The sequence below is a fragment of the Manis pentadactyla genome, chromosome 9, assembly GCF_030020395.1.
Source record: "Manis pentadactyla isolate mManPen7 chromosome 9, mManPen7.hap1, whole genome shotgun sequence".
Lineage (NCBI taxonomy): Eukaryota > Metazoa > Chordata > Mammalia > Pholidota > Manidae > Manis > Manis pentadactyla.
This window is the reverse complement of record NC_080027.1, coordinates 112,721,364-112,748,663: the sequence shown is the minus strand read 5'-3', so window position 1 is coordinate 112,748,663 and position 27,300 is coordinate 112,721,364. Positions and strand designations below refer to the sequence as shown.

The following is a 27,300-nucleotide window of genomic DNA, read 5'->3' as shown; positions in this document are numbered from 1 at the left end:
GCTAAGCCTGTGAGTACTCTGAATGTCCCACATTGTTCACTATGTTTGTTTCACTGAAGATGGGGTTTAGGACACAGGTTTGTGACGCGAATGGCATTATTCCCTCAGATAATCTCTGAAGCAAGTAAATTCTTTCTTCACCAACTATGACTAAGTTTAGTATCATTTAATCCTTTCATTATTTCACAGGTAGTGGGGTCTATGAGACCATGAAAAAACAGTGAGAAAAATCTAGCCAATTCAATAGCTCAGAGAAAAAACAGGAATATGATAAACATGCATTAGGTGAAAGTACCATTAGTAAGTACCTTATTTGGTAATTATGATACAATTTTTTCAGTTGTTAGTTGTTTCTGGCATATTAAACTCCCAGAATTTTCTAAATTTGAAATTAGAAGACTGTAGAAATAGAGTTTTACCAGGGACAAAACTTAATAGTTCATTTAAAAGGCATAAAAAGGCATTACTGCTAGGCTGACTGAATAAGAATCACATTAGAAACCTTGTTAAAAAATTGATAGGTCAGTCGGTGAAGTCTGACTAATGTCTACAGGTTAGATAATTGTGTTATACCAATATTAATTTCCTGATTACCAGTTACATGAGATAGCCTGTTCTTTAGGAAACATACACGGAAGTATTTAGGGGTTAAGGGGCATGTTGCATATCTGTACCATACTCTTAAATGGTTCAAAAAATGTGGATAGATAAGTAGATAAGCAGATAGAGAAAACAATAAAGCAATGTGATAAAATGTTAACAATGGGCAATCTGAGTAGAAGATGTATATGGGAATACTTTGTACTACTTGTTCAACTTTTTGTAAGTTTGGAATTTCAAAATAAAAAGTAAAAGCAGAACATTACTGGACACCACTGCCAGAAATATGATTCAGTAAGGTTTGAAAGGGGCTTGGCATCTGCATGTTTAATAAAATTTCCAAAGTACTTTGATTCATGTTGTGATGCACACGTCTGGAGCACTGGAAAATGAGTAGTCAAACAATGCATATCTTTCTTGTATTCATAAGTGAAATAACAACACACCACTATGACACGACTTCCATAAGAGGAGCTGTGTTTTACAACTTGTAATAAGAATTGCTTACTCTCCATTCAATTCACTTAATATTCACTTAAAGCCTTAGTATGTTAGAATATGTTACAATTAAAATATCCCTTACCTACTGTTGCCTGCCAAGTTAAAACATCTGTGCTTAGCTACCTAAATGTCATTCTAAAGGTATCTTACCTCTGTAAATGTTTGGAGTAGTTTGTTTACTTGAGCAAAGGCCTGTGGGAGAATACCATCATAATCTGACCTCGTACTGAAAGCATGTAACAATTTTTTAGAATCCTGAAGCAGAAATTGCACTGTTGTAAAATCCACTGCATTGTTAGCTGGTAACAGAAAATTAAGAAGGAAAAAAATATGTGTGAAAATGAGTATACAATACAAAAATGTCTTTGGAGAACCAACCTATCTTAATTGTGAAATTTAAGAAGAGTGCATATTTACACCTACATGCCACCCCTGATCTATCTATCTGGTGTGAAAAGCATAAAACAGATTTAGTTAACAGACAAAATTCTTGGAGTTGATACTGGTATTCTGTATTCAGATTCCAGGAGTTTCCTCAACATGGCCAACTTAAAAGTAAACTGAAAGAATATTATACTATTCAGAAAAGAGAGACAATCACCAAACAAGTTAAACAACAGATTTTCAAAACTGAGGGTGTCCCACACACAGATTACTATGGAGGCATCAGAAGAGTCTTTTGTATTTTGGTGGTGGGCATACATGGTACCTCTCACAGTCAACTCAGTTATCATGTAACGATTTACTTCAAATTCTATTATATGAAATGTAATGCTACATTTTTGTTGAAAATAGTGTGTTCTCTGTGCACAACTTCAGCAAAAAATAAATGACTTGGGTAATAGTGAGCTGTGGGCAAGAGAAGCTAGCAGAATTTCTTTTCCCCATAAATTAGCAAAGTGAGTTAATCTACAAGTAATGATTTAAAGGTGTAACAATTTTCTCTCAAAAAACTAAAACTAAATTTTCAAACCAATTAGGAGAAGTAGTGACAATAACTTCAAAGATTTTAAAGACTATAAACAATGAAGTTAAGTAACTTCCTAATGTCACCAAAACTCTGAGCACAGAAAAAAAATTCCTTACATTTTTAAGGTAAAATGCTAAATAACAGTTTTTGAAGCTATTTAAAATAACCATGCTGCAATGTATTTCTTTTGTTTTCTTTCAATGTTCCTGGTTTCAGAGACTTACAACAGTCTGAAACGCCAGTATGGTTTTTCACTGGCACTGAGTTAAAAAAAAAGTAAGAGTACTCTATTACAAGGTAAGTATTTGCTTGTAAATACTGAAAAGTCAAATGAAAATAAAAGGGATATTTTAGTAATTAACAATATTCATAAATTCTAATTAATATACGATAGTTACAGCCAAGCTTCTCACTTTCCCTTTACCAAACAAGAAAATGCCAGTGTATTTCCTTACAAAATACTTTTAGTTATTTTTAAAGTCAGTGACCAGTTTAAATTCCTGTGGGAAGAGAGCTGAGATTCTACACACAGGACAGCATGTAGCTTTGATTACCCTCGTAAATCTGAGGAAGAGAAATTGTGCACAACCTCTTTTAAGGGTGCTTCTCCAATGTAAGGCTTATATCCTTGAATTAATCTATTGTTTTCTATCTTACAAAAATTCTTTACTAAGATTATGAGTGAAAGGGAAATAACAATGATAAAATCAGTACCCAGATACAACTAAAAAGAAATCTACATGGTTCAGAGAGTTTAATGCTTATATATAGTCCATGATTATTTAGATTAAAGTTAGTATGAATAACAAAGTCAGAGAAAGCTACTAGTCATTTTCCACACAATTTTCTCTGAACTGATCCGAGGATACATGTGGTATACATGTTAACTGTATGTATGATTCAACAGTTGAGGGTACTATTAAAAGACAGTAAACAAAATCATAAACTGATTTTTGTAATTCAAAATTATTTTATAGCAGAAGGCACTTTTATAATTCTATTACATATTCTTCACAAATCAGTAAACATTAGGCATCAGATTCTTTTAGATCAAGGATCAGTAAACTATGCACATGATTCCACAAATGACTTTTTAGCAGAAGGAACAGTACCATCCCTCCACTTTTCTTTATTGCCAATTAGAGCTGTTGCCTACTACCTCTAAGCTGCGTGCAAAACAGTACTGCCCACCCTTAGAAAAATCAATGATTGGGAGAGGCCAACTATATGCCCCATTTTTTAAACTAAATTTGTTCAAGATCATACATATGGACTTTCTCTTTTGATAGAAGCAACTAAATAATGACCCTCTTAGAAAAAGATACAAAAAATGCTTCTAGGTATCTTATAAAACTGCTTGAAGACATGTCCAATATGTTGTTCCATGTCCCTTATATAACAATATCCCAAATAAATAACTCCTATACTTAAAGACTACATATATAGTTAATGCCTGGAAAGTGTCTTTATTTTTAAAATTGTAACTGTTAAAAAGTAGATATTCATGCAACATCTGCCATGTATAAGTCACAAGGCACTGACCAGACACTTTAAATCCACTAGGGGAATTTTAAAGATCTAAAACATTTTCAGAGAGTTTACACTTCAGGGGAAAGATAGAGGGAAGTGGTATACCTAACACAGAATACATGTTTACTTTGGTATGCTTTAGCTTCTAGGGAGCTTAGTGTTAAAATATATGTTCAGTGTTGCAATAATTGTTTAACAGTATGTTTAACAGTAAAACTATCTTTCTTATTCCTCATTGCCTGGTTTTTGTGCCTCTAAACCTAACTTAAACCCTCTTGTATTTAGGTTGTTATTTAATGGCCCTCCTATACTCATAGTTATTTTTAAAAGGAGGATATAACTAATTCACACAATAAAAACAGAACAGATCATTTCATGTTAGAAGTTCGAAAAAAGTCAAAACCAACTAACACTGGTATATATATATATATATATATATAAGGTATAACCAACATTCTAATAGTGGTTATACTTCGCTTTTAAAAAGCATAGCAAGACAAATCTATCTGTTTGACTTTGGACAAATCACTGACCCTCTCAAGGACAGTTTCCTTGATAGACTTTAGTAATATTAAATCAGTGGCTTTGCCATCTTTTCCCTAAATTTTAAAAAATCCTATATGGAATTTCCATATATAAACAGATAAAAGAAAAATGCATGACTCAACTTGGAGTTGAGATCCATTTACTTGGCTTCCTGTCAACACTTCCACCTCTAACCTGTGGCAGCTCTGGAGGTACTTCAAGAAGGTTCTGTGAAACAGGTTAAAAAACACCAACCAAGTTGTTGACTGTAGTCTCTTCTGGTTATAAAATAGGTTCCCTATTCCTTATCCATGTATTTCAGATAGAAACCTTGATACACTATTTTTAAAATTAGCACATGAAATGTGTTCAAAGTTTTTTTTGAGTTAAACACAATGAGCTTTTTCATTTGAAAAAACCTAAATTTTATTTGCAATCTGAAGAAACTGAAATATGGTTTAAAAAGTTTTTAAACTTTATTAAAAATTATATATTCACTATATCCAAGAACATCAACAATGGTGCCATTAATAGTCACAATCTGTATGAACTACATTCAGTCACCCAGCCGCCACAAATTCTCTTTATAAATGATTAAGAATTGATAAATTTGTTATTAATTTATCTTAAATGGAATTAATTTATATTCAATGGAATGTATCTATTAGGATAACTTTAATATAACACTGCTAAAGACAAAATAAAAGATTCATACCTTTACAGAGATTTTCATTTAGACTCTCAATGGTTAAAAGCAAATTATTTTCCATTACTAGTCCAAATACAGCCAACCAATGTTTTCTAAAGCATCGTAACAAATGCATTAGAGTCCATGGTGGTTTCAAGTACAGCATCTAAAAAGTGTGTAGAAAAAATTAGCATCTATTTATTTATTATCCTATTATTGAAAGTCCCTACTTAGGAATTACTACATTTATTTCTGGGCAAAATGTATTTAGTTGGACTGTTTTTAAACTAAAAGGTGCTTCATGAAAAGCCAATCATAAAATTAAAATGCTAATTCCAGTGCAAATCACTTTTATAAAATTCATAGTAGTATTAATCCTCATAGTTTAGAAATTGTATGTGTTTTAATCAGAAGAGCAGTTTTCAACAGCAAAAGTAACCAATCTACTTTTCAATATGATCATTTCCAGGAAGTAATCAATCTAATTATGTCAAATAACTTGGGGAAAAGATCTATATAGAAAAAAGTTGTCAATGATAATTGACATTTGCGACACTCTTGCAAAGACATGTTTATGAAGAAGATTGATCATATAATACTCCAAGATGTCAACACATCCTTTTTTGAATAATGGATACACTTTCCTAGACCCTATTATAAATGTCCATTTTAAGTCAACCCTTCTAGAATCTTCTGATGGTTCATCATAAACACTGGATAATATAATCAAGCAGCAAACACACAATACTGGAAAATACTGGAATCTCACTGAATATCTGGAATAGGTACAATCTGTAATTGATGGGGAACGTTACTCACAGTTGTAAATATGAACAGCAAATGAACATTAAACTAAAAAGGCCACTATTGCCAAATGTGGTATTTTATTGATTGCAGAAAGGATGTGAATCTAGAAAATTCAAAATATCTTCTAGTATAATCAAATTTATACTCTGATTCTCAAATTTACATGACATAAGCCACAATATATACTTCTTTTTCTGAATACATATTACTAGGGGAATTCCCTACACCTGACATTTGGACTCAAACTAAATACGACACTAATTTTTCTTAATTTAAGCTTCATTGGTGGCAAATGTGTCTGTCTAACAGTAGATGCACAATAAGTATTTGTTCAATGGAAAAAATGAATAATATAGTCCTATTCTTCAGGAAATGCCATTAATTTTCAAAATGTTATTTTAAAAATTTCAAGAAAAAATATGTGATATGGATTCTTACAACAAAGCTTACACATTTTATACAAATAATATTTCTCAAAATAAGGTAGCAAATCTTTAGCAATAAAAAAGAATTTTTCAACTAACAGAACTGAAATAGTCACCTCTATCCAGAGGTTTCCAAAAGCAATTTTCATTTCTGTTTCTAATATTGAAGATAAAGCTGTTCCAAGAGATTTTTCAAGATCAGATATGATGCTTTCAAGTAGAATGGGTAGTCCAGAATTTGTAGATTCTTTCTCACAGCTCTTTTCCAAAGTTGTTGCTTCTTTAAAACAAATAGTTACAGGCTTTATTTAGCACACTAATAAATATTTTATGACAAATATTTTATGTATATAATTAGTACTTGAATTACCTAGAAAACAAACCAACACTTTATTTTTAAAACAGTATTTAGAAACATGTATCTCTAGTATAGTTGTTTTAGATGCAATATAAAATGTATTACATTAGTAAATGTTTTATCTTTTTGACAAAAGGCAACTAAATACTTTTAGTAAAACAGAAATTGGAGAACTGTGTGTGATATTTCAACCACAATTTTGCTATTTTTGAAATAAGGAACAGTTCGAATAATGCTTTACATCTATTCATAATAAAAAATTAAGAATTAAGGATCAAAATATGCTTTCTTCCAAAAACAGTATATTCTTCCAATTGCAGTTCATATTAATAAATTGTTTTGAAAGGACCAAAATCACTGGCTTAACTACTTCTATGCTCTCCCCTTTTAGAATGAGCATTTATTACTCTAATTGATGCCATTCATTAACAGTACTATTTTGAAATCTGACAACAACTACAATTTCTTTATGGAAAAATTCAAAATGTTAAGTGGTATATCTCTACAAGCTAAGGATTTAAAATGACAGTAATAAAATGGACAAACTGAAAGCATGTTACCTATGAAAAATCATAAACTAGACTGTCCTATTATTCCTTCAAAATGCCTTTTTGAGTATTATGACAAAAGAAATTTTATTACCAAAAATGTCAAATAAGTAGCATATGTATAATAAGTTAATTACTTCCCCCATGGAGAAAGTGGTATACATTTTTAAATTATGTCATCAAACACCAAGCTAAAGAACAGACTGTTCTGATGAAAAAAGATAAAACAACAATATTGCCTTAAGCTTCCTTAAGTATTAGTCTAGAACTTTTCAAACTAAAGTCCTCTGATTATGATTAGAGTCCTTCAAGTTTCTCTATTGTTGAATGTTTACTGTATTAATAGATTATTAATATAAACTTATTTTTACAAAAACACTAAAAAATTCTCTCCATCTCAAAGGAATACTTGCTGCAGCTCATAATGCTTTTACCTAATGTCGAGGATACAGAGAAATAGGAACCCTCCTACTCTGTGGGTGGAACTGCAAATTGGTGCAACCGCTGTGGAAAACTGTGGAGCTTCCTCAAAAAATTAAAATTAGAAGTACTATTTGACCCAGTAATTCCACTCCTAGGTTTTTACCCAAAGAAAACAAAATCCCTGATTCAAAAACACATATGCACCCCTATGTTAATCACCACACTTTTTGCAATAGCCAAGATATGGAAGCAACCTAAGTGTCCATCAATAGATGAATGAATAAAGATGTGGTACATATACACACATGTGGTACATAATATGGAACATTATTCAGCCATAAAAAGAAAAGAAATCCTGCCATTTGCAACAACATGAATGGATCTAGAGGGTATTTTGCTCAGTGAAATAAGCCAGGTGGAGAAAGACAAATATATTTATCATACACTTATTGGTGGAATATAAAAACAAAACAAAACAGAAGGAACAAAACAGCATTAGACTCATAGACACTGAGAAATGACTAGTGGTTACCAAGGAGGAGGAGAGTAGGATGGGGTGCAGGGGAGAGTAAGGGGACCAGTGAACCACTGTGACATACTTTTGATAATAAAAAATAAATAAATAAGGGCATACTCTGTGAGGTACAAAATAGCATGTACATAAATAATTATAAATATGTAAAATGTATGTGAGCATACAAAAATTCAAATTAACTTACAAAAATATATGTAGAAGACAGTAATGTTAATTATGTTTTCTTTTGAATTACCGTTATAATTTTTATTTATCTCTATTATCTACAGGCCAGCAAATATTGCAAACAATGTTATTTTAAACAGACAAGATTAAAGTTTACTATTGATTGTCATACTTATCAAAAATCTTAGAACATAAAATAAGATATATTTTTAATTATTCATAGTAAGAATACTACCTGCTGTCAATTGCTGCATAGATACACAAGGCTGAGGACATACACTGGTGTTCAGAGGTAAATTTAATAACTCTGCACTCAATTCTTCTTTACTGAGTGACTTCACACCACTTATTAGGCCTTTGTTTCTTAAATTTCTATCATCCCTAAGGTTGGGGTTAGGAGGAAAAATTATTTATTTTTTATAAGATATATCACATGGCAACTCAAAACATACAGGATCTAATCAGAAGTTGGGCTCCTCAGCATATATATTAACAAAGGATAACAATTTTTTTTAAATAGAGAAGATAAATAAATTAACATATACCACATCATATGAGCTTTTGAAAGTAATAATAGTTATTATATACAGAGTGTTTTCCTGATATTAGACACTGTTTACAGCACTTACACATATATCAATCCATTAATTATCACAACAAACCTCTTAGGAGTGAAACTAATTTTAGAATACTAATGTATCTCTGGTATAGTTGTTTTAGATGAGAAACTGAGGTGTAAAGATGAGACACTGAAGTGTAAAGAGATTAAGTAACTTGCCCAAAATTATACTGGTAAGCGGAAGCTGCATCTGAACACAGGAATATGATCATCCAAAGAGAAGTAAACATAGACAGCCATAGTAAGAGAAATAACTTACACAGGCCAGGTAATTACAAATTTACTCAGAGTGGACATAATTAGACAATTAGCATGAATTTGCTATTTGTTGAAAGAAGCCAGTAGGATTAGAGAATAGTGATGAGACCAGATCAAATGGTGCCATAAACAATAAACCCAAGACAAAAAAAAATGAAGAACAAATGAAACAAACAAAATAATTTAAAAATGGTAGATCAATGAATTAAATGTGAATGGTACAAACTTCTCAATTAAAAAGGCAGAAATTGTCAGACTGGACAAACAAGAAAGTATCGACTCTATGGTATCCACAAAATACTGACTTTAAAATAAAGACACAGATAGGCTAAAAGTAGATGGATGGAAAGACATACCACTTAAATATTAACCAAAACAAAACTGAAATAGTAATATTAACACTAAACAAAGAAGACTTCAGAACAAGGAATATTATCAGGAACAAAGAGAGACATTACATAATGAGAAAGGGGTCAGTTCTCCAAGAAGACAATCTTAAATGTGTATGCATCTTACTAGAGAAGTTCATAATAATGAAGTAAAACAAATAAACTGAAAGGAAAAGAAAACAAATCTATAATTACAGTTGGAGATTACAATACTCCTCTCTCAGTAATCACAGAATAAATAAACTGATAATCAGTAAGGTTATGAAGACCTGAACAACACTATTCACTGACTTGACCTAATTGAAACTTATAGAATACTCCACTCACAGAAGCAGAACACATATTATTTCAAGTGCACATAAAATATTCACCAAGGTAGACCATATTCTTAGTCACAAAACAAACTTTAACAATTTCAAAGAAGAGAAATCACAAAATTATGTTTTCAAGCTATAACAGAATATAAATGTAAATCAACAACAAAAAGGTAACTGGAATATTTGCAAATATTTGGAATTAAGCAACCAACACATAAATGATAGCTCAAAGAGGAAGTCATGAGGGGAATTATAAAGTATATTGAATTGGATGAAAATAAAAATACAACATATCAAAATTTGTGGGATGCAATTAAAGCAGTGCTTTCACGGAAATTTACAGTAGTCTCATGTGACTGATCTGAGCTTCCACATTAAGAAACTAGAAAAAGAGCACAAAGGGGCACAAGAATATTTTCAGGGGTAATGGAACTGTTTCATATATTGAGAGGGATGTGGGCCACACCAAGGTATCCACTCTCCACACTGTAAAACTAGTATTTCAATATTGAACATTTTCCTCAAAATACAAAGACCTGTATAAAGATAATCCTATAGGGGGACAAAGAGTGGATGGAGATAACAGAAGAATGACAGAATTTTGATAATGGTTGTAGCTGGGTACTTAGGAGTACTCAACTTCACTTTAAATATTATTGAAATTCTCCATAAAGGAAGTTTAAAAAAAACTATAAATTAAAAAATACCATTATTACTTTTTGAAGAAGAAATGAAAAGAAACAAGTATGGAAGTAAAGAGAGCATGGTCTTAGAGTACAAAAAGGAAGAAAAGAGGAAAAATAACACAGCTTAACATAGGACAGTGGCAAGAGATAAATGACCATATGGCACCCATTGGTTGATGATGAGGGAAAAGGCCGGTATCAAAAATGACTCCTAGTTTCTGGCCTTAGCAAATGGGTGGAACGTGGCACTTTTTATACAGATGGAGAACAATTCAGAAGGAAAGATCAAGAGTTTATTTTTGGAGATGGTAGGTTCCAGGTGTCTATGACACATCCAAGTAGAGATTTCAAATAAGCAGATGAATATATTAGTCCAGAGCTTAGAAGAGAGATATGGACTGGATATAGTATCTGGGGGTTGCTGGCCCATATTTAAGATTGTAAATGTTAGTAATGCACTTAAGAATGCAGTATATAGTGTTATAGAACTATATACTCTCTTATTGCTCTCTTATTGCTATTATTATCAATTAATATCATCATCATCCATTTAAATAATATAAATGTATCCTCATAATAAGCAAGTGTGATTTATATGGTAGACATGATTATTGCCCTTTATAGGAAAAAATATAAATAAAAAACAGGCTAACCTAGAACATGATAATGGCAGAATTAAAAGTACGGTTTGACTACAAATTTACATTTCGCTAAAAATGTTACATCTATTAATCCCAAAACAGTGAACACAGAAAACACAGAAATAATGGATAATCGACAAAGTCTCACCAATTTAATTTTCATTCTAAGTTGAACTAAGAAAATAACAATTATCTCTCAAATGTACCTTATCTCAAATTCAGAATGATTAACATACTGCTAATTCTATTTTAGCCTTCAACAAACTCCAAGATGATATATTATGCCCTAGATCAAAATATAATGTAATACCTAGAGACAGAAATCTCTAACATTTCCTTTAGTGCCAGAAATCATAAAATTATCTTTAAAGACAGTTATAATGACCAAGACCCTTTGTAAGAAAAATTGTAAGGCTACTCATTTCTGTAATTAGTCCATTTCAGAGAATTTAGGCATGATCATGAAACTGCAAAAACTCCATTTTGCAGTTAATAAAATTCATACCAAAACTAGAATTAAAATTGCCGTTCTCAGTTGCTTCAGAGCCTTTTCTCATATATGATGAATACAATTTTGCTTAATATTACATTAGCTTTACCTCAGAACTAAGTTATGAAAATAACAGTTGGTAGAAATGGACAAATTCCTAGAAAAATACAAGACTGACCAAAGAAGAAACAGAAAATCTACACAGACAAATTACCAGCAACGAAATTGAATTGGTAATCAAAAAACTACCCAAGAACAAAACCCCCAAGCCAGATGGATTCACTGCTGAATTTTATCCGACCTATAGAGAAGACATAATACCCATTCTCCTTAAAGTTTTCCAAAAAATAGAAGAGGAGGGAATACTTCCAAACTCATTCTATGAAGCCAGCATCACTCTAACACCAAAACCAGGGAAAGACACCAAAAATAAAGACCAATATCCCTGACGAACATAGATGCAAAAATACTCAAAAAAATATTAGCAAACCGAATTCAAAAATACATCAAGAGGATCATCCACCATGATCAAGAGGGATTCATCTCAGGGATGCAAGGATGGCACAACATTTGAAAATCCATCAACATCATCCACCACATCAACAAAAAGGAGGACAAAAACCACATGATCATCTCCATAGATGCTGTAAAAGCATTTGACAAAATTCAACATCTATTCATGATAAAAGCTCTTAACAAAATGGGTATAGAGGGCAAGTAACTCAACAAGGCCATATATGACAAACCCAGAGCCAACATCATACTTAACAGTGAGAAGCTGAAAGCTTTTCACCTAAGATCGGGAATCAAATAGGGATGCCCACTCTCCCCACTGCTATTCAACAGAGTACTGGAGGTCCTAGCCACCGCAATCAGACAAAACAAAGAAATACAAGGCATCCAGATTGGTAAAGAAGAAGTCAAACTGCCACTATTTGCAGATGGCATGATACTGTACATAAAAAACCCTAAAGAATCCACTCCAAAACTACTAGATCTAATATCTGAATTAAGCAAAGTTGCAGGACACAAAATTAATACACAGAAATCTATTGCGTTCCTATACACTAACAATGAACTAGCAGAAAGAGAAATCAGGAAAACAATTCCATTTACAATTGCATAAAAAAGAATAAAATACCTAGGAATAAACTTAACCAAGGAAGTGAAAGACATACTCTGAAAACTGCAAAGACACTCATGAGAGAAATTAAAGAAGAAATCAATAAATGGAAACACATCCAGTGCTCATGGCTAGGAAGAATTAATATTGTCAAAATGGCCATCCTGTCTAAAGCAATCTACAGATTCAATGCAATCCATATCAAAATACCAACAGCATTCTTCAATGAACTGGAACAAATAGTTCTAAAATTCATATGGAACCACAAAAGACCCCAAATAGCCAAAGCAATCCTGAGAAGGAAGAACAAAGCAGGGGGAATTACACTCCCTGACTTCAAGCTCAACTACAAAGCCACAGTAATCAAGACAATTTGGTACTGGCACAAGAACTTACCCAAAGATCAATGGAACAGACTAGAGAGCCCAGATATAAACCCACGTATATATGGTCAATTAATACATGATAAAGGAGCCATGGATATACAATGGAGAAATGACAGCCTCTTCAACAGCTGGTGTTGGCAAAACTGGACAGCTACATGCAAGAGAAAGAAACTGGATTATTGTCTAACCCCATACACAAAAGTAAACTCAAAATAGATCAATGACCTGAATGTAAGTCATGAAACCATAAAACTCTTAGGAAAAAACAGGCAAAAATCTCTTGGACATAAACATGAGCAACTTCTTCATGAACATATCTCCCCAGGCAAGGGAAACAAAAGCAAAAATGAACAAGTGGGACTATATCAAGCTGAAAAGCTTCTGTACAGCAAAGGACATCATCAATAGAACAAAAAGACATCCTACAGTATGGGAGAATATATTCATAAATGACATATCCGATAAAGGATTGACAACCAAAATATGTAAAGAGCTCACGCACCTCAACAAACAAAAAAGAAATAATCCAATTAAAAATGGGCTGAAGGAACTGAACAGACACTTCTCCAAAGAAGAAATTCAGATGGCCAGCAGGCACATGAAAAGATGCTCCACATCGCTAATCATCAGAGAAATGCAAATTAAAACCACAATCAGATATCACCTCACACCAGTAAGGATGGCCACCATCCAAAAGACAAACAACAACAAATGCTGGCGAGGATGTGGAGAAATGGGAACCCTCCTACACTGCTGGTGGGAATGTAAGCTAGTTCAACCATTGTGGAAAGCAGTATGAAGGTTCCTCAAAAAACTAAAAATAGAAATACCATTTGACCCAGGAATTCCACTCCTAGGAATTTACCCTAAGAATTCAGCACCCAGTTTGAAAAAGACAGGCACCCCTATGTTTATTGCAGCACTATTTACAATAGCCAAGAAATGGAAGCAACCTAAGAGTCCATCAGTAGATGAATGGATAAAGAAGATGTGGCACATATACAGTATGGAATATTATTCAGCCATAAGAAGGAAACAAATCCTACCATTTGCAACAACATGGATGGGCCTAGAGGGTATTATGCTCAGCAAAATAAGCCAGGCGGGAAAAGACAAGTACCAAATGATTTCACTCATATGTGGAGTATAAGAACAAAGAAAAAAACTGAAGGAACAAAACAGCAGCAGACTCACAGAACCCAAGAATGGACTAACAGTTACCAAAGGGAAAGGGACTGGGGAGGATGGGTGGGAAGGGAGGGCAAGGGGGGAAAAGAGGCATTACGATTAGCAGACATAATGTAGCAGGGATGCACGGGGAGGGCTGTACAGCACAGAGAAGACAAGTTGTGATTCTATAGCATCTTACTACGCTGATGGACAGTGACTGTAATGGGGTGTGTTGGGGGGACTTTACGATGGGGGGAGTCCAGTAATCATAATGTTACTCATGTAATTATAGATTAATGATACCAAAAGAAAAAAAGAAAATAATAGTTGGTAATGGAGAATAAGAAGGAAGAAAAGAAAATCCTACTGAGATCATTTTATGCACTGGGCACTACTCTAAGTCCTTTATTCATTTTCTGGCTACATACAATAACCTTATGAGGCAGGTATATTATTATGATTATTCTCCCAATATTTTACACATAAGGAAACTAAGTTAAGCAACCTTCCAAGGTTACAAAACAGTTAAGTTGGTAGATCTAAGACTCCAAATCCAACTCAATAGCAGGCACCCAGAACACAACTGCAGTATAAACTATCCCTGCCCACAAATAAATTAATTTATAAACTTCTTTTCTTATGAACAAAAAAACGTCACATTTTTACTTCTGAATTATTTTATTGGGATATTAAATTGACTTCCTCCTACTTTTTCAAAAGCTTTCTGGATATCATTTAAATTAAATTGACACAAAACTTCATGAGGTTCAAATCTCACTCTCCAATAGCATATGCATTATAAGAATAAGATTATGAGATATAATGGAATATACTTACTGGTAGATTTAGAAAATTATCTACAGTCCTGATCGTTGGTATGTTGGATACAGTATGATTTTCAAAAATGTTTTGTATAAAAACTGTTTTATTAACAAGAGAGTAAAATAACTATGAAACTCACGTGCACAGGATAACAAAAGAACAAGGGAATAATTGCTGGTACTGAAGACAGCATTTTAGTACTCGATCATCATTGTTCTCATCACTGAGACCATCTACAAATTCAGAAAAAGGAACAATCGTAAGCACACTAAAAATCTAAATACTGTATGAATAATCTAGGCTGTATATACAAATCAGAAACATCTAAAGGAAAGAAAATTTTAAATAAAAAGAGAAAGATAAGACATAGCAAAACAAGGCCTTAAAAATTCTGGATCTAGAATTCAGACATCATATGGTTGCAAGTTTAATAAAGTAGTTAGTTTGCTACTAAAATGGAACAGGATATGCCTATTAATAAACACAAAGGAAAGAAATATGATCAGTAGGGTAAATGCCGTACCAGAAACCAAGAGCTATGAATGCTTCTCAGTTCAGTCACTTAGAGATTTTAAGTAAATTATATGATTTCAACATGCTTAAAATGATCTGTTTAAAAGAGGTCTATAAAATAATGAGCAACTGTCCTGCCAGTGACAGAACCACTTTCATGGATCAGCTCTTCCTTTCTCAGCATTTAGAGATCCAGGGGAGAAGGCAATGTGGGCTCTAAGCTGAAACATAAAAAGTAATCTCTAACAAGTGTTGATTAGTGGCTGACAGTGCCCTCTGGCATTCTCCAAGCCTTAAAGCATGTAAGTAAAAGTTTGTTTTTGTGAAAATAATGTAACATGTAGAAATAGGACCAAAGAAATGGTTTCTCCTAAGTCTTACACTACCTGCTCAGAAATCCCTAGAGTGTAATAATACAGATTACAGAATCACACCCCAGACCCACTTCTGGATAAGATTCTCTAGAGCCTGGACGGAAAGACTGATTTTAGCCCTTGGCAAGTCATTTACACACTGAAATTGAAGACATACTAGCCAGTGAGCCTCAACTTTGTTCCCAGATTATAACCATTTTTTTCCCTCAACTGTTATTACTTAGTCCTCTTAACATTCAAATCAGAAAATTCATTAATTCATGCAATAAATATTTATATAGGGCCTAATTTGTGCCAGATCGCCGTGCTAAGCAACTGGATATGCAAAATCAAATTTCTTAGGAGCTCACAATCTCATAGTGACTAGACAGAGCTCAACAGATGGTCTCAGAGCATGAACCTGAGGGAGATAGATTCAGTTCTTTTATCAAACAATCAGTGAGCCAGATGGACATATATTATAGTAGCCAACTTATCTGTTTTTAGCTCACAAAATACAACAAAGCAAAATGGGCAGCTCAAAATTAGCTAACTTTATAAACAACTCCATTCAGCATAATAAATTATAGTACACTGTTCTAAAGGTATCAAAGGTCAAGATTATCTGCTCTATCACCTTGTCCAGGACATGAGGCTGGAAAACACATAAAACTACGTGAATATACATGAAATATTTATTCAGAAAATATTTTTGAGCACCTGCTCAGGTACTGTTTAAAAGTGAACAAAATAAAGACTCTGGTAACAGATTGATCTGGGTTTGGATCCCTGCTTTCTCACTTTGTAAATGTGTTATCCTGGGAAACTACTTAACCAGGGAGAATTTAAATGAGAAAATGTTATGAAGCACTTGGCCCAGTATATGGCAATAGCAAGTTTTTTTTAAGTAACAGTAATATGTATATATGTTTATGTACATATATACATATTACTTAAGATTCAGCTTAAACAGCATCTCAACAGCAAAAGTCCCTTATGTAAGATACTGAAATAGATTCTATATATAGTTAATGTGATTTTTAATATTTAATAGTATTTAAGCTTAACAGCAGGCTTTGTCTATATCATTTATTCTGTAGCACCAACATTTGGAACAGCATCTGGTACAATTTGGCAAATATATAAATCAACAAAAATATAAAAGAAAATATTAAGAATGGTAGAAGAAATGTCTGGTGAGGGAAGTGGCAGATTATTTTTGCCCTTAATTATTTTTACCTTACTATAAAAATAAAATAATAAAGACAATCTGGAAAATTCAGAAAATACAAAGAAAATCAGAATAACACAAAATTCAATCCGCTAAATATAACTAATATTCACCATCGACAAGTATATATGCAGAATCTAACAATTTGGGAACTGTATTTTATATTTGTTTAAATCCTATTCTGTTTACTGTTACACGTCATTAACATTTTTCGAAATATAGTATTCTCTCGTATATATATAATGCCATAGCATTATATACAACTTCTCCAATTGTTAGGTTGTTTCAAATTTTTTGCTATATAAATAATGCTGTGATGCACATTATACAAATCACTGTAAGCACCTGTGATTATTTCTTTAGGATATATTCTAGAAGGAGAATTGTATATTTGGCTTCTTGAAACACACTGATAAACTGCTCTCTTAAAAAGTTAGTAATTGATATTTCCAAAGCACTGAAGCACTGTTAAGTATTCTTAGTAGGTGTTGGAAAGGAGCAACTTCCTAAACTTAGAAGCAATAAAAAGAATAACAAAGGAACACATGAAAGATATAAACTAAAACTTTTTATATATACATAAGAATTCTTAGAAGTCAGCAAACAGGAAAATATTTGCAGTGAACACTGGGCTGACTAGTTGTATTTCTTCTTTTGTGAATTACCTATTAATAATCTTTATCCAGTTAGGGGAAAGTAATTTTCAGATTTTCTAATCAATCTCTGTTAAGTTCTTCCTATGAGGACACAAGAGAATTATCAGCTATAGCAGGCCATAAGCCATTAAGAACTTTAATATTTAATTCAATCAATCTTTACAACCAGTTTTTGAGCTAAAGGTTGTTTTCCTCATTTCACTGGTTTCCTCACCTTTAACTTTTCCAAGGTCAGGTTTTAAAAAATACTATTTTGAAGAGTTAAGGATAAGGCTAATATCACAGTCAACTGAGGCTATTTAACATGGACCATCTGCATTCAATTTCTGGCATTTTTCTTTTTTTAATGGAATAATGCTTGTGTAAAAAAAATACACTGTTATAATACTCAATGCTTACATAAAGGAAAATAGACAAAAGCAATTATTAGAGTTGGCTGCAAATGTGCTTGACAGATGTAAAATATGATAAAAGTTCATTTTGTTCTTGCCTTTCTCTAAAGAAGTATTTTAACTTTATTCAATAATCCTAAACTGAAATTTTTCATTAGAATTTCAATTTAGCATTAGAATATAAGATGTAATTTTATTATGAAAAGAAATGACTAAAGGTATTTCTAAAGGATATTGGCTGTAAAATACTTGGAAAGGGTCTGGAGAATAACAGCCATGGAAGTGTTACCTACTATTACAATCATTATCTACACTATTATATGATTAAATTTAATTTGCATCAACATACTTTAAAAAACTAAAAGATTAAGAGTAAGAGGAATCCCCACCTTTTCTTAAGGACTGGAACTTCAGATGGTCTAAATGATGACTTAGATGGGCAGTTAATTTTGTTAAGTGTGGCTGTTTAAAAATAAGTTTTATCAGCTAGCAACACATACTGAAGTAGTACAAGTGAAAAGGATATGATGATACCTGGAATTTGCTTCAAACTACTGGAGGAGTTCCAGGAGTTGGAAGAAAAGGGGAAAAGGAAATGAGAGAATAAATACGAATGGCAAAATGTTGATAATTACTAAGAATGAATGACAGGCATATAGGGATTAATGATATTATTGACTCTACCTCTGTATTTGAAATTTTTCATAATGAAAAGAAAAAAAAAGACCATTAATATTTTCTTAATAATAAGTGGTATTTATTTGTGGTTTTCCTTTAAAAAATCTTACATACATCATACAAAGCTCCTACTCCAAATACATAAGCATTCTATCTAGAATATGCTAAGAGCTAATAAACACTTGTAAAGGGAATGAATGAATGGTGGAGACCCTTTTTCTTCAAAGACTTAGCACTAAATTTAGCTGTGCCAAAAGCCTTCTCAGAGTTAATACCAGTTATATTCATCTTAGGATGATTCTTTCATAATTTATGTGGCTATGTGTACAGTCAAGAACATAAATCCATTATATTTAAAATAATATAAATCTACATATACAAATAATTCTGAGTTAGGAAGAATCAAACTTTTAAAGAATGAAATAAATCCTTTAATATATATAAACTCTGCAACAGTGCGGCTTTATGTAATTCTTTCCCAAAAAGTTATATAAAACATCAAGAACATGCTTAGGTTCTAAGACCAGAGTGATTTAAAAATGACTCAATAGAAACTAATATGGAAAAAAATAAAATCAGGAGAAAATCTATAGACCTTTATTATAAAACACCTCCTTATTCTGATGAACCAGGGGGAAATCATGCCTGCCTGTTTTATACTAACTGCACACAGTGAGAGATTAGAAACCTGGTTCACTTACCAGCCTCATCACTTAACATGGTATTTAAAACAAAAGAATCCAAAATACTGAAATACAGACAACTACGCATACAATCACTGTATGTGAAAAAGAGACTTAACCTCCACAAGTCTAGGAGAAGCAGAAAAATAAAAACCAAAGACCCCCAAACCAAGCTAACAGAACACTCCAAAACATCACTAGATTCTACCATTTCACATTCCAATGGTTAAACATTTTTTGCAAGTTTTGCACCATTTCCCTCCAATAAATGAGTCAGCACTAAAAAAAATCTTAATCAGGAAGCACCCTGAGAGAACAATACTTACAAAGTTTTTGAGATGCAAGTTGTATTGACTGACCCCATAGTTTTCTATCTTGATTTCTGAGACTATCATTGATGAAATGAACTGCAGGTATAGCTTTATGCCGGGCACATTTGAGTAGTTTTCCATCTTTCATACGATCTAGCTCTTGCACAACCACCCAGGGAATTATTAACACAAGGCTGTCGTAGCCTAAAAACCAAAAAGATTTCTTAGAAGTCAACAAACATTATTGAGCTACTAAATCGAACTACTATAGGAGAACAGAAAGTTTTAAAGTGAGGAATTCACAATCTAAATGAAAAAATAATACATAAAAAATGGAAATAAAAGTTTTAAGTGCCTAAGAAAGTTACAAAATTAAGTGCTTTTGAAAAAAAATACAGTAATTTTAGAAATCACAGAGTAAGTTGTGATTGCTAGATTAACCTATGAAGATTTTCTTTTTTTTCCACTTAAGCTGATGCTAGCATTTATATATATATTAAGCATATATAGCATATCCAAATGGAAATGTGTTTGTGGGAAAAAATCCCACATTGCTATTAATATAAAATATCAACTCAAATAAGAAAATCAGAATGAATAAATATATTTTATAAGTACCTGGGATTTCTGTTTTCTTCAAAACTCTAACAAATTTGAAATGATTCATCAGAATATTTGTGTCAATAACAATTAGAAGCTTTTTGTCTGAAGCAGTATTTGCTAGAGAAAAGAGCAAAGTTAGTATTTCCTAAGACTTGGTAATAGATTTGCATAGTAACTAAAATTTTGATACCATTCTTAAGAGATAGCACTCCTTAAGACATCAAAAACAAAAATGCATTTACTCCCATTCTTAAGAGAAAGAACAATAATCAATTACCTACCAGTAGAACATTATGAACTACTTATGGGTGGAGTTTAAGTCATAGACTGACTTGCCCCAATAGTTGTCAAACCCTGACTTGCATCAGTGGTAGTTGTGCACTTAGGAATTTTAAGCTAATTTTAATACACTCTGAGTGAAATACAATTGAAAAAATAAATATGTGTAAAAGAAAGAGAACAGATAATAATACTAGCATTGTTATTTCATAGCATTGTCTATGCCACTGTAAGGATCAGATAAGTCAATGCACAGAAAAAGAGTAAATTGAAAAATGCAATGTGAATGTAACATAGTATTACTATTTTTATAAATACAGTTCATAATAGCATGCTAATAGAATCTGGACAATACCTATATCACATCATTACCTTCTCCCAGTAGTAAGAATGATAAAAAATTTACTAAGAAATCCATGAATATAATACCTTTGAGCAATCTATTATTTCTGATTAGTGCTTCACAAAGTTGAAATTACTAAAAGTTATGATTAACAGCAAGAATAAAACAGAGCTGATAACTCTGACTACTGCCTTTTGGCAAAAAGTGAGAAGATATATGTCTAACTGCTGAATAATGTGAGATATATAAAACAAATGATGGTAAGACAAATATTAGACCTAATTCCTGCAGCTAAAAGAAATATACCACACTTTATCAGCACACTTTAATATTTTCCATCTAATATAAAAATTGAATCTTGGCAAATTAACTCTTAAGAAAGCCCAGGATGCATCAACATTATCATATACATATATGGTACCAGCAAAGGACTGCACATCTTCAATTGAGTCAACCTCCATATTCGCTAACTCTCCAGGAGGTGGAACCACTGGTAAATCCAAACTTTTTCCCACACGTGCAGCATGAAGCTCTTCCACTATCTGCATCTAAATTGTAGAAGACCCACAGTAAGATATTTTCAATTATTTACCCTGCATATTAATAAGAGAAGAAAGCAATTAATTCATAATTGAGAGGAGATGGTCTGTGGAAAGAAAAAAAAATCACAAAAACATGGAGGGCAACAAGGTAAAAGAATACAAATTTATAAACATACACAGGAGTTTTAAAAATAGCTCTTCTCTTATTACTTCTGTAACCTCAGGCAAGCAAACTGTTTAACTACTTTGGGTCTCAGTTTGTTCCCCTACATTTTGTTCATTCCTTTTAGCATTTTTGTGAGGATTAAATGAGATAATGTGAAGCTCCTCACACAGAACCAATACACACAAGACCTTCAGGTCTGTTAATTCTCATTCCCATTCTCACTTTGGAGCCAAATATGTCTTTATCTGGATGATGAGTGCTCTTCTTGAGATTTCTAAGATCATTTATGGACCATTAAAACTGAAAACTAGACCTTAAGACTCTTCTTGTTTCAGGGAAGTAATTCTCTGATGTGTTTTGATGCAAAGAAATAAAAATACAATCTAGCTTTAGAGCCGAGGAGAGAAATCTTTCTTCTATTAAGAGGCACTGACCCTCAAGACGGAAAAATACAACTGACTGTCACAAAGAGCAATCACTGTGGTTTAAAAGTCATCTTTAAATTTAAAGAATTTTAAATAGAAAAATTCAGTGTTCTATGAATCTAATTTTAATTTAGAACCTGGGAACATAAAATTATCTGAGGGCCAATCAGGAGATTCTAGCTGGGAAATGAAGCAACAGGTAAAACAATAAATGTACATATGTACTCACTTTCATTGAATAACATTTCCACCATATTACAGATTAGAAAAATGAGGCAAAAACATGTTATATCATTTTTTGGCAAAATTAGGCATACGCATGAAAAACATAACATTAAATCAAAATTTGCATAACTTGTGGGCCACAGGTCCATGCTCTTTAATCAGATTAGAGAAACAAAGGTAAAAAGGTAAATGTAAATACTTTTCCAAATAGTTTTTCATTACTTTATAAAAACTTACATACTGATTTAAATAGACATCACTGTTATTTTCATATAACCAAGGTTTATATAATCATTACTTTTTATTAATATGGGAACTGTTTGATTTAATTTCATTAAAAATAGTCAAAGTGAAAAAATGAATCAATAACCTCTTGATCTGTGTCTTGAGTACTTTCAAGTGACACTGAAGAACATGGTGCTTCAAAACTCTGAAATGAAAAGTAATTTCATTAGTTAAGAATGAAGCCTATTCCTAGAGTAGGATTTCTCAACTTTGGCACTGGTGACATTTGGGGTAGTATAACTTTTCGTTTGGGGTGTTCTGTGTGCACTGTAGTATGTTAACAGTAGCTCCGTCCTCTTAACCACTAAACACCAGCAGCACTACCCCCTCCCAATCTTGACAATCAAAAACGTCTTCATCTAGTCAATTGCTAAGTGTCCCCTAAGGGGCAAAATTGCCCCCAGGTGAGAAAAATGCCCCTAAAACAGAAAAACCTCATTCTATTAAGTCATGAAACACAGTAGAAATTCTTTAGGATTTACTCATTCATATGTACATGCCTAAAAACATTCATATTCTAAGAATAAAACTACACGCCTCCCTAAGAAATAGAATGAACCATGGCAACAGTAAATAAGCTGGCCCCCATGGTGGGAAATTTTCATCCCGGAGTAACTGGGCCATTTCTAAAAGTGACATGACCAAACAATAAAGAGAACTTGAAGATTATGATGTGGCTAACGGAAAAAGGCTGAGAAACTCACAATTGTATTACATATGAGTAGAGAATCACAGGTTTGTGTTTTATTTTTTGTCCTCGAAAATCTCTCCACTAATTCCAATTTTTCACTGGCACTTCTCCTGAGCGGATGAGGCCTACCTGACCCTCGCCTCGGTACAGGTGACAGGGGAACTCAGCAAAAGTCACTACCCAACAAAACCATCTTCTAAGAATTCTCTCAGATAACTCCAAACTCATAGGTATTTTCCAGAAGATTATATATGGCATAAATTACAGATCCTCTTTAAACAAGTATATTATATGTTGCTTTATTGGGAATTCAGCTTCCACACTAACTTCCCAACATCAATCTTCACATAACACCATATACATTACACACATAGGCCTATTATAGCTTTACTATTCCCTGACCTGGGATTTTATAATCCCTTCTATACCTGACTTTAAATCTCTTTGTCTCTTCAACTACAACTTCAACTTTAATTTCAAGCAAGTTAAGAGATTATTATCAGAACTTCCTGCAACCCCTGACATCCCAAGTCTTTTCATTCTTTTCCTGAGATCACTACTACCTTCATTCTCTCTAACCACAGGCCAATTCCAGGGACTTGAATAAATTTTCCATCACCCCAAGAGCCAGAATAGTTCATTGTCAATTGTCCCTGAAAACTTCCTCCCTATTGAAAAAGAAAGTCTTAGTGGGCATTTAACTGTTTGCCTTCCCCTATCATGCTTTATTACACATGGATTGAGATAAAGCCTTCTCTGGGGATAACAAAACGGAAATTAATAATGAGGGTAATAATGGTTTTATCTACTGAATACAAGATTTAAAAAAAAATTGTTCCCATGGGATGCAAACTGATCTGTTGTCTGGATCCTGGCTTCTCTCCAACTTCCTCTCCTATAGATTCTCTGCACGTCTCAACTCCAGTCATACCTAACAACTTAGATGCCCACATATACTCTTGCCATGCAATTTCACAACTGTGACATTAGACATACTGGCCCTCTCCCCTGGTGGGAAACATCAATATTCTTTGTTCTAACACATCCTTCCACACCAAGTTTAAGAATCTTTATCTTAGCGAGCTTTTCCTTAACTCACCCTAAAACTAGCCCCAACCCAGTTCTTAGGGCTCTAACATTTACTTCACTGTATTGCAATTGTATTTGTTTACTAGGTTATCTCCCTGAGAACTTCTTGAAGGTAAAGATCACCTTATTCATCCCTAAATCTCTAGAACTTGGAAAAGCACCTGATATACACTAGGTACCTTTAATTAATGTTTGACAAACTAATGGATTCTACCTCACGGAGTTGTAAGGATTAAGTAGGATAGTGTTTATAAAAGAGGCCTATAAACCAAATATCTCTAGAACATTAGTTGGCAATGGTGAGGGAAGGGTGCAAACTGAGTGGGAGCTCTATCAAAGGACTATAAAACCCAAGAAATAAAAGAAGTTATTTGCTCTTAGGAAAGCATAATATCATTGCTAAATAACAAGATCACTAAATCCAGAAAATGCAACTATTTCCTTGTAAAGTACATCCATTATTTTAGAAAGATAACAATCTACTGAGGAATTTGTGAGGAAAACAAAACAAACATAATATTAAGATGATTAGCTACTATCAATAATATGCTAACATAATATATTCAAGATAAAAATATATACTAGCTGCTTCTAAATGACTTAAAGTCAGATAAGACTGCTATCAAAGGAACACTTTATGAAGAGTTTTAATTTCAATAACTGGAAAGTAATCATGCAAAAATTGCTTCCCCTACAATTTAATATTCATGCTATGTACTTCATTTGGTTTGTGTAATAATTCTACACAGATACCAAAAGAAACTGTAAGATGTACTTGCAAGGATTTCTCATACTGCTCCTTAGATGTACACTAAACAAGGACACAAAGACGTTCACTGAACACACTGGCAACTTCACGTTCCTTTCTTGCATTCTACCCTAGTGAACTGGTTAACACAAGAAAACTGGAGCTTTCCTATAAGAAATAATACAAAGAACAAACTCAATTCTTTCCCTCTTTGTACCTTTTCAAGTTGACTAAATGAAAAGTACTCAAGTTTTTCTGGCCTCACTAGTTATAATCCCTGTATTTTTCCCAGAAAATATCTTATATTGCAATATAGAGTCTTGATTCTAAAAGTAGATAGGCTCAGTCACCCCTGTATAGAAGCAGTCTCTAAATTTCAGAATTTCTGAAATTTTAAAGTTCTAAAAATTCTCTTAAAGGTAAATAATGTTATCTGCCACAGAAATAAGGTTATAGAGATTAGGTTTTCAAGTAAGTTCATATGTACCAATTTATTACAAAATTTAGAAGTAAAATAGATATGCCAAGCCTTCTAGACTGGATCTCTGCATGTGTAGTTCCCATTCCTGGATGATCCCTGCTTCTCCTTGTCCCACTCCACCTTGCCTTCACTTTAGTAGTAGTAACTCCTATTCATTCTTTAGTTCTCAGTTTAAATGTTACCTCCTCCAGTAAACCTTTCTCAATTAATCCCTCCAGTGACCAAGGCCATGGTAATCCCCTACTGTGTATCTCCATATTGATAAGTACTTATCAGATTTAAAGGGACTGCTGATTGCTTGCTGTGTCTCCTCAGATGAGTAAGTCTCTGAAAACAGAGACTGTTGATTGTACAGTGCCTGGCACACAGTGGCGCTCAAAAAATAATTTGGTAGAGTTATTCACAATAACAACCCCTAGGTCTCCTAGAGTATCTGGGGTCATAAGAGACTATCCTAGTGCTTTTCTGAAAGGACAATACATAACTTAACTGCTTCTTTCTATATTTTCATACATTCCCTTCCATTATGTTTCTTGGTATTTGCCAGGGTATCTTCCTAAGGAAGTTGGAATTAAAGGGGTAAAATACAGGAACCAACACATATCTTCCTGACTAAATTGAATCAGCAATCTATGATCATTAACAGTAACAGAAACAGCTCAAACTGACTATATTAAACTCTTTGCTAAAACCTATGCTCTTCATTTTGTACTATCTTACCTGGGTTAGGTTTTCACTAGAACTTGAACTTTCTTGATGCGTATATTTCCCTTTCCACTCATGAACAGTCGGCTTATACGTGGAATCTGAAAACAAAGGTCCACTTTTTTGCCTAGTCAAATTTAATGAATCCTGGGAGCCTTCCTGGCATTCTTTTTTCACCTGCTTTTTAGTCTTTGACTTGTTATAATCTAAACTGAAGACATTTTCTTCTACAAGCTTCTTGAGGGTATCACGGGATTTTACTGGGATTTTGAAACTGATCTTCCGTCTTCTAGATTCCAGGGGTTCCTTAATTATCTCGTTGGAATTACAATCCTGAGGAAGTTGGATTCTCTTGCTTTTCTCCAGAACACGTTTCTCAGAATCAACTCTAAATTCCTTGTACCTTTCTTTCATGAGCTCTTTCGTCTCCCTCTGAGCAAGTAGCTGATGGATTTTTTTTTCACCTGCCTGCCCTTCAGCTTTAGGTTTCACATCTTTGGCAATATTAGGACTGCTTAAGTTTTTAATTCCATACTCAAGCTTACTCCTAATATTTGTCAATTGAATATCTTTAACTTTAAAATCTACATCTTTACTTTTATCTTTTTTAGTTCCAGTTGAAGAAGGACTCTCTGAAATAATCTGATTATCCGTTGAAGATGATGCTTCTTGGAGTTGAACAGTTCTCTGGGATGAAGAACTGATTTTTGGTCTCTTACTCAGCTTGTGGGTTTCTCCAGGCAATCTGTAAAGCAGCAAAGAAACCGAGGTTACATTACAATTATACATGCTTATTATGTAGTGTTGCACTGTATCACTTCAAATGTTAGTGAATGACAGAACTAGCCAACATGAACTTCATCAGTATTAAGAAATGGCTACATTAAGAATGAAGTGGAAAGAATTACTCAATAAATGGTGTTGG

General features: G+C 33.0%; 1 protein-coding gene across 4 annotated transcripts in view; it reads right to left on the bottom strand.

The window, feature by feature from the left end:
- SWT1 (SWT1 RNA endoribonuclease homolog) overlaps window positions 1–27,300 on the bottom strand; it is a 111,635-nt gene that overhangs the window by 70,273 nt on the left and 14,062 nt on the right. For all 4 annotated transcript variants that reach the window (XR_008999385.1, XM_057507946.1, XM_036912552.2 and 1 more), the window contains 10 exons: window positions 26,391–27,120; window positions 22,747–22,806; window positions 21,440–21,566; window positions 20,412–20,513; window positions 19,809–19,997; window positions 15,116–15,209; window positions 8,311–8,456; window positions 6,163–6,326; window positions 4,842–4,980; window positions 1,252–1,400 (listed from right to left, as the gene is read on the bottom strand). Coding sequence is in view for 3 of the 4 variants with exons in the window: in XM_057507946.1 (XP_057363929.1) it covers window positions 1,252–1,400; window positions 4,842–4,980; window positions 6,163–6,326; window positions 8,311–8,456; window positions 15,116–15,209; window positions 19,809–19,997; window positions 20,412–20,513; window positions 21,440–21,566; window positions 22,747–22,806; window positions 26,391–27,120 (1,900 nt within the window). In the remaining variant the exon portion in view is untranslated. The remainder of the gene's footprint in view (window positions 1–1,251; window positions 1,401–4,841; window positions 4,981–6,162; window positions 6,327–8,310; window positions 8,457–15,115; window positions 15,210–19,808; window positions 19,998–20,411; window positions 20,514–21,439; window positions 21,567–22,746; window positions 22,807–26,390; window positions 27,121–27,300) is intronic.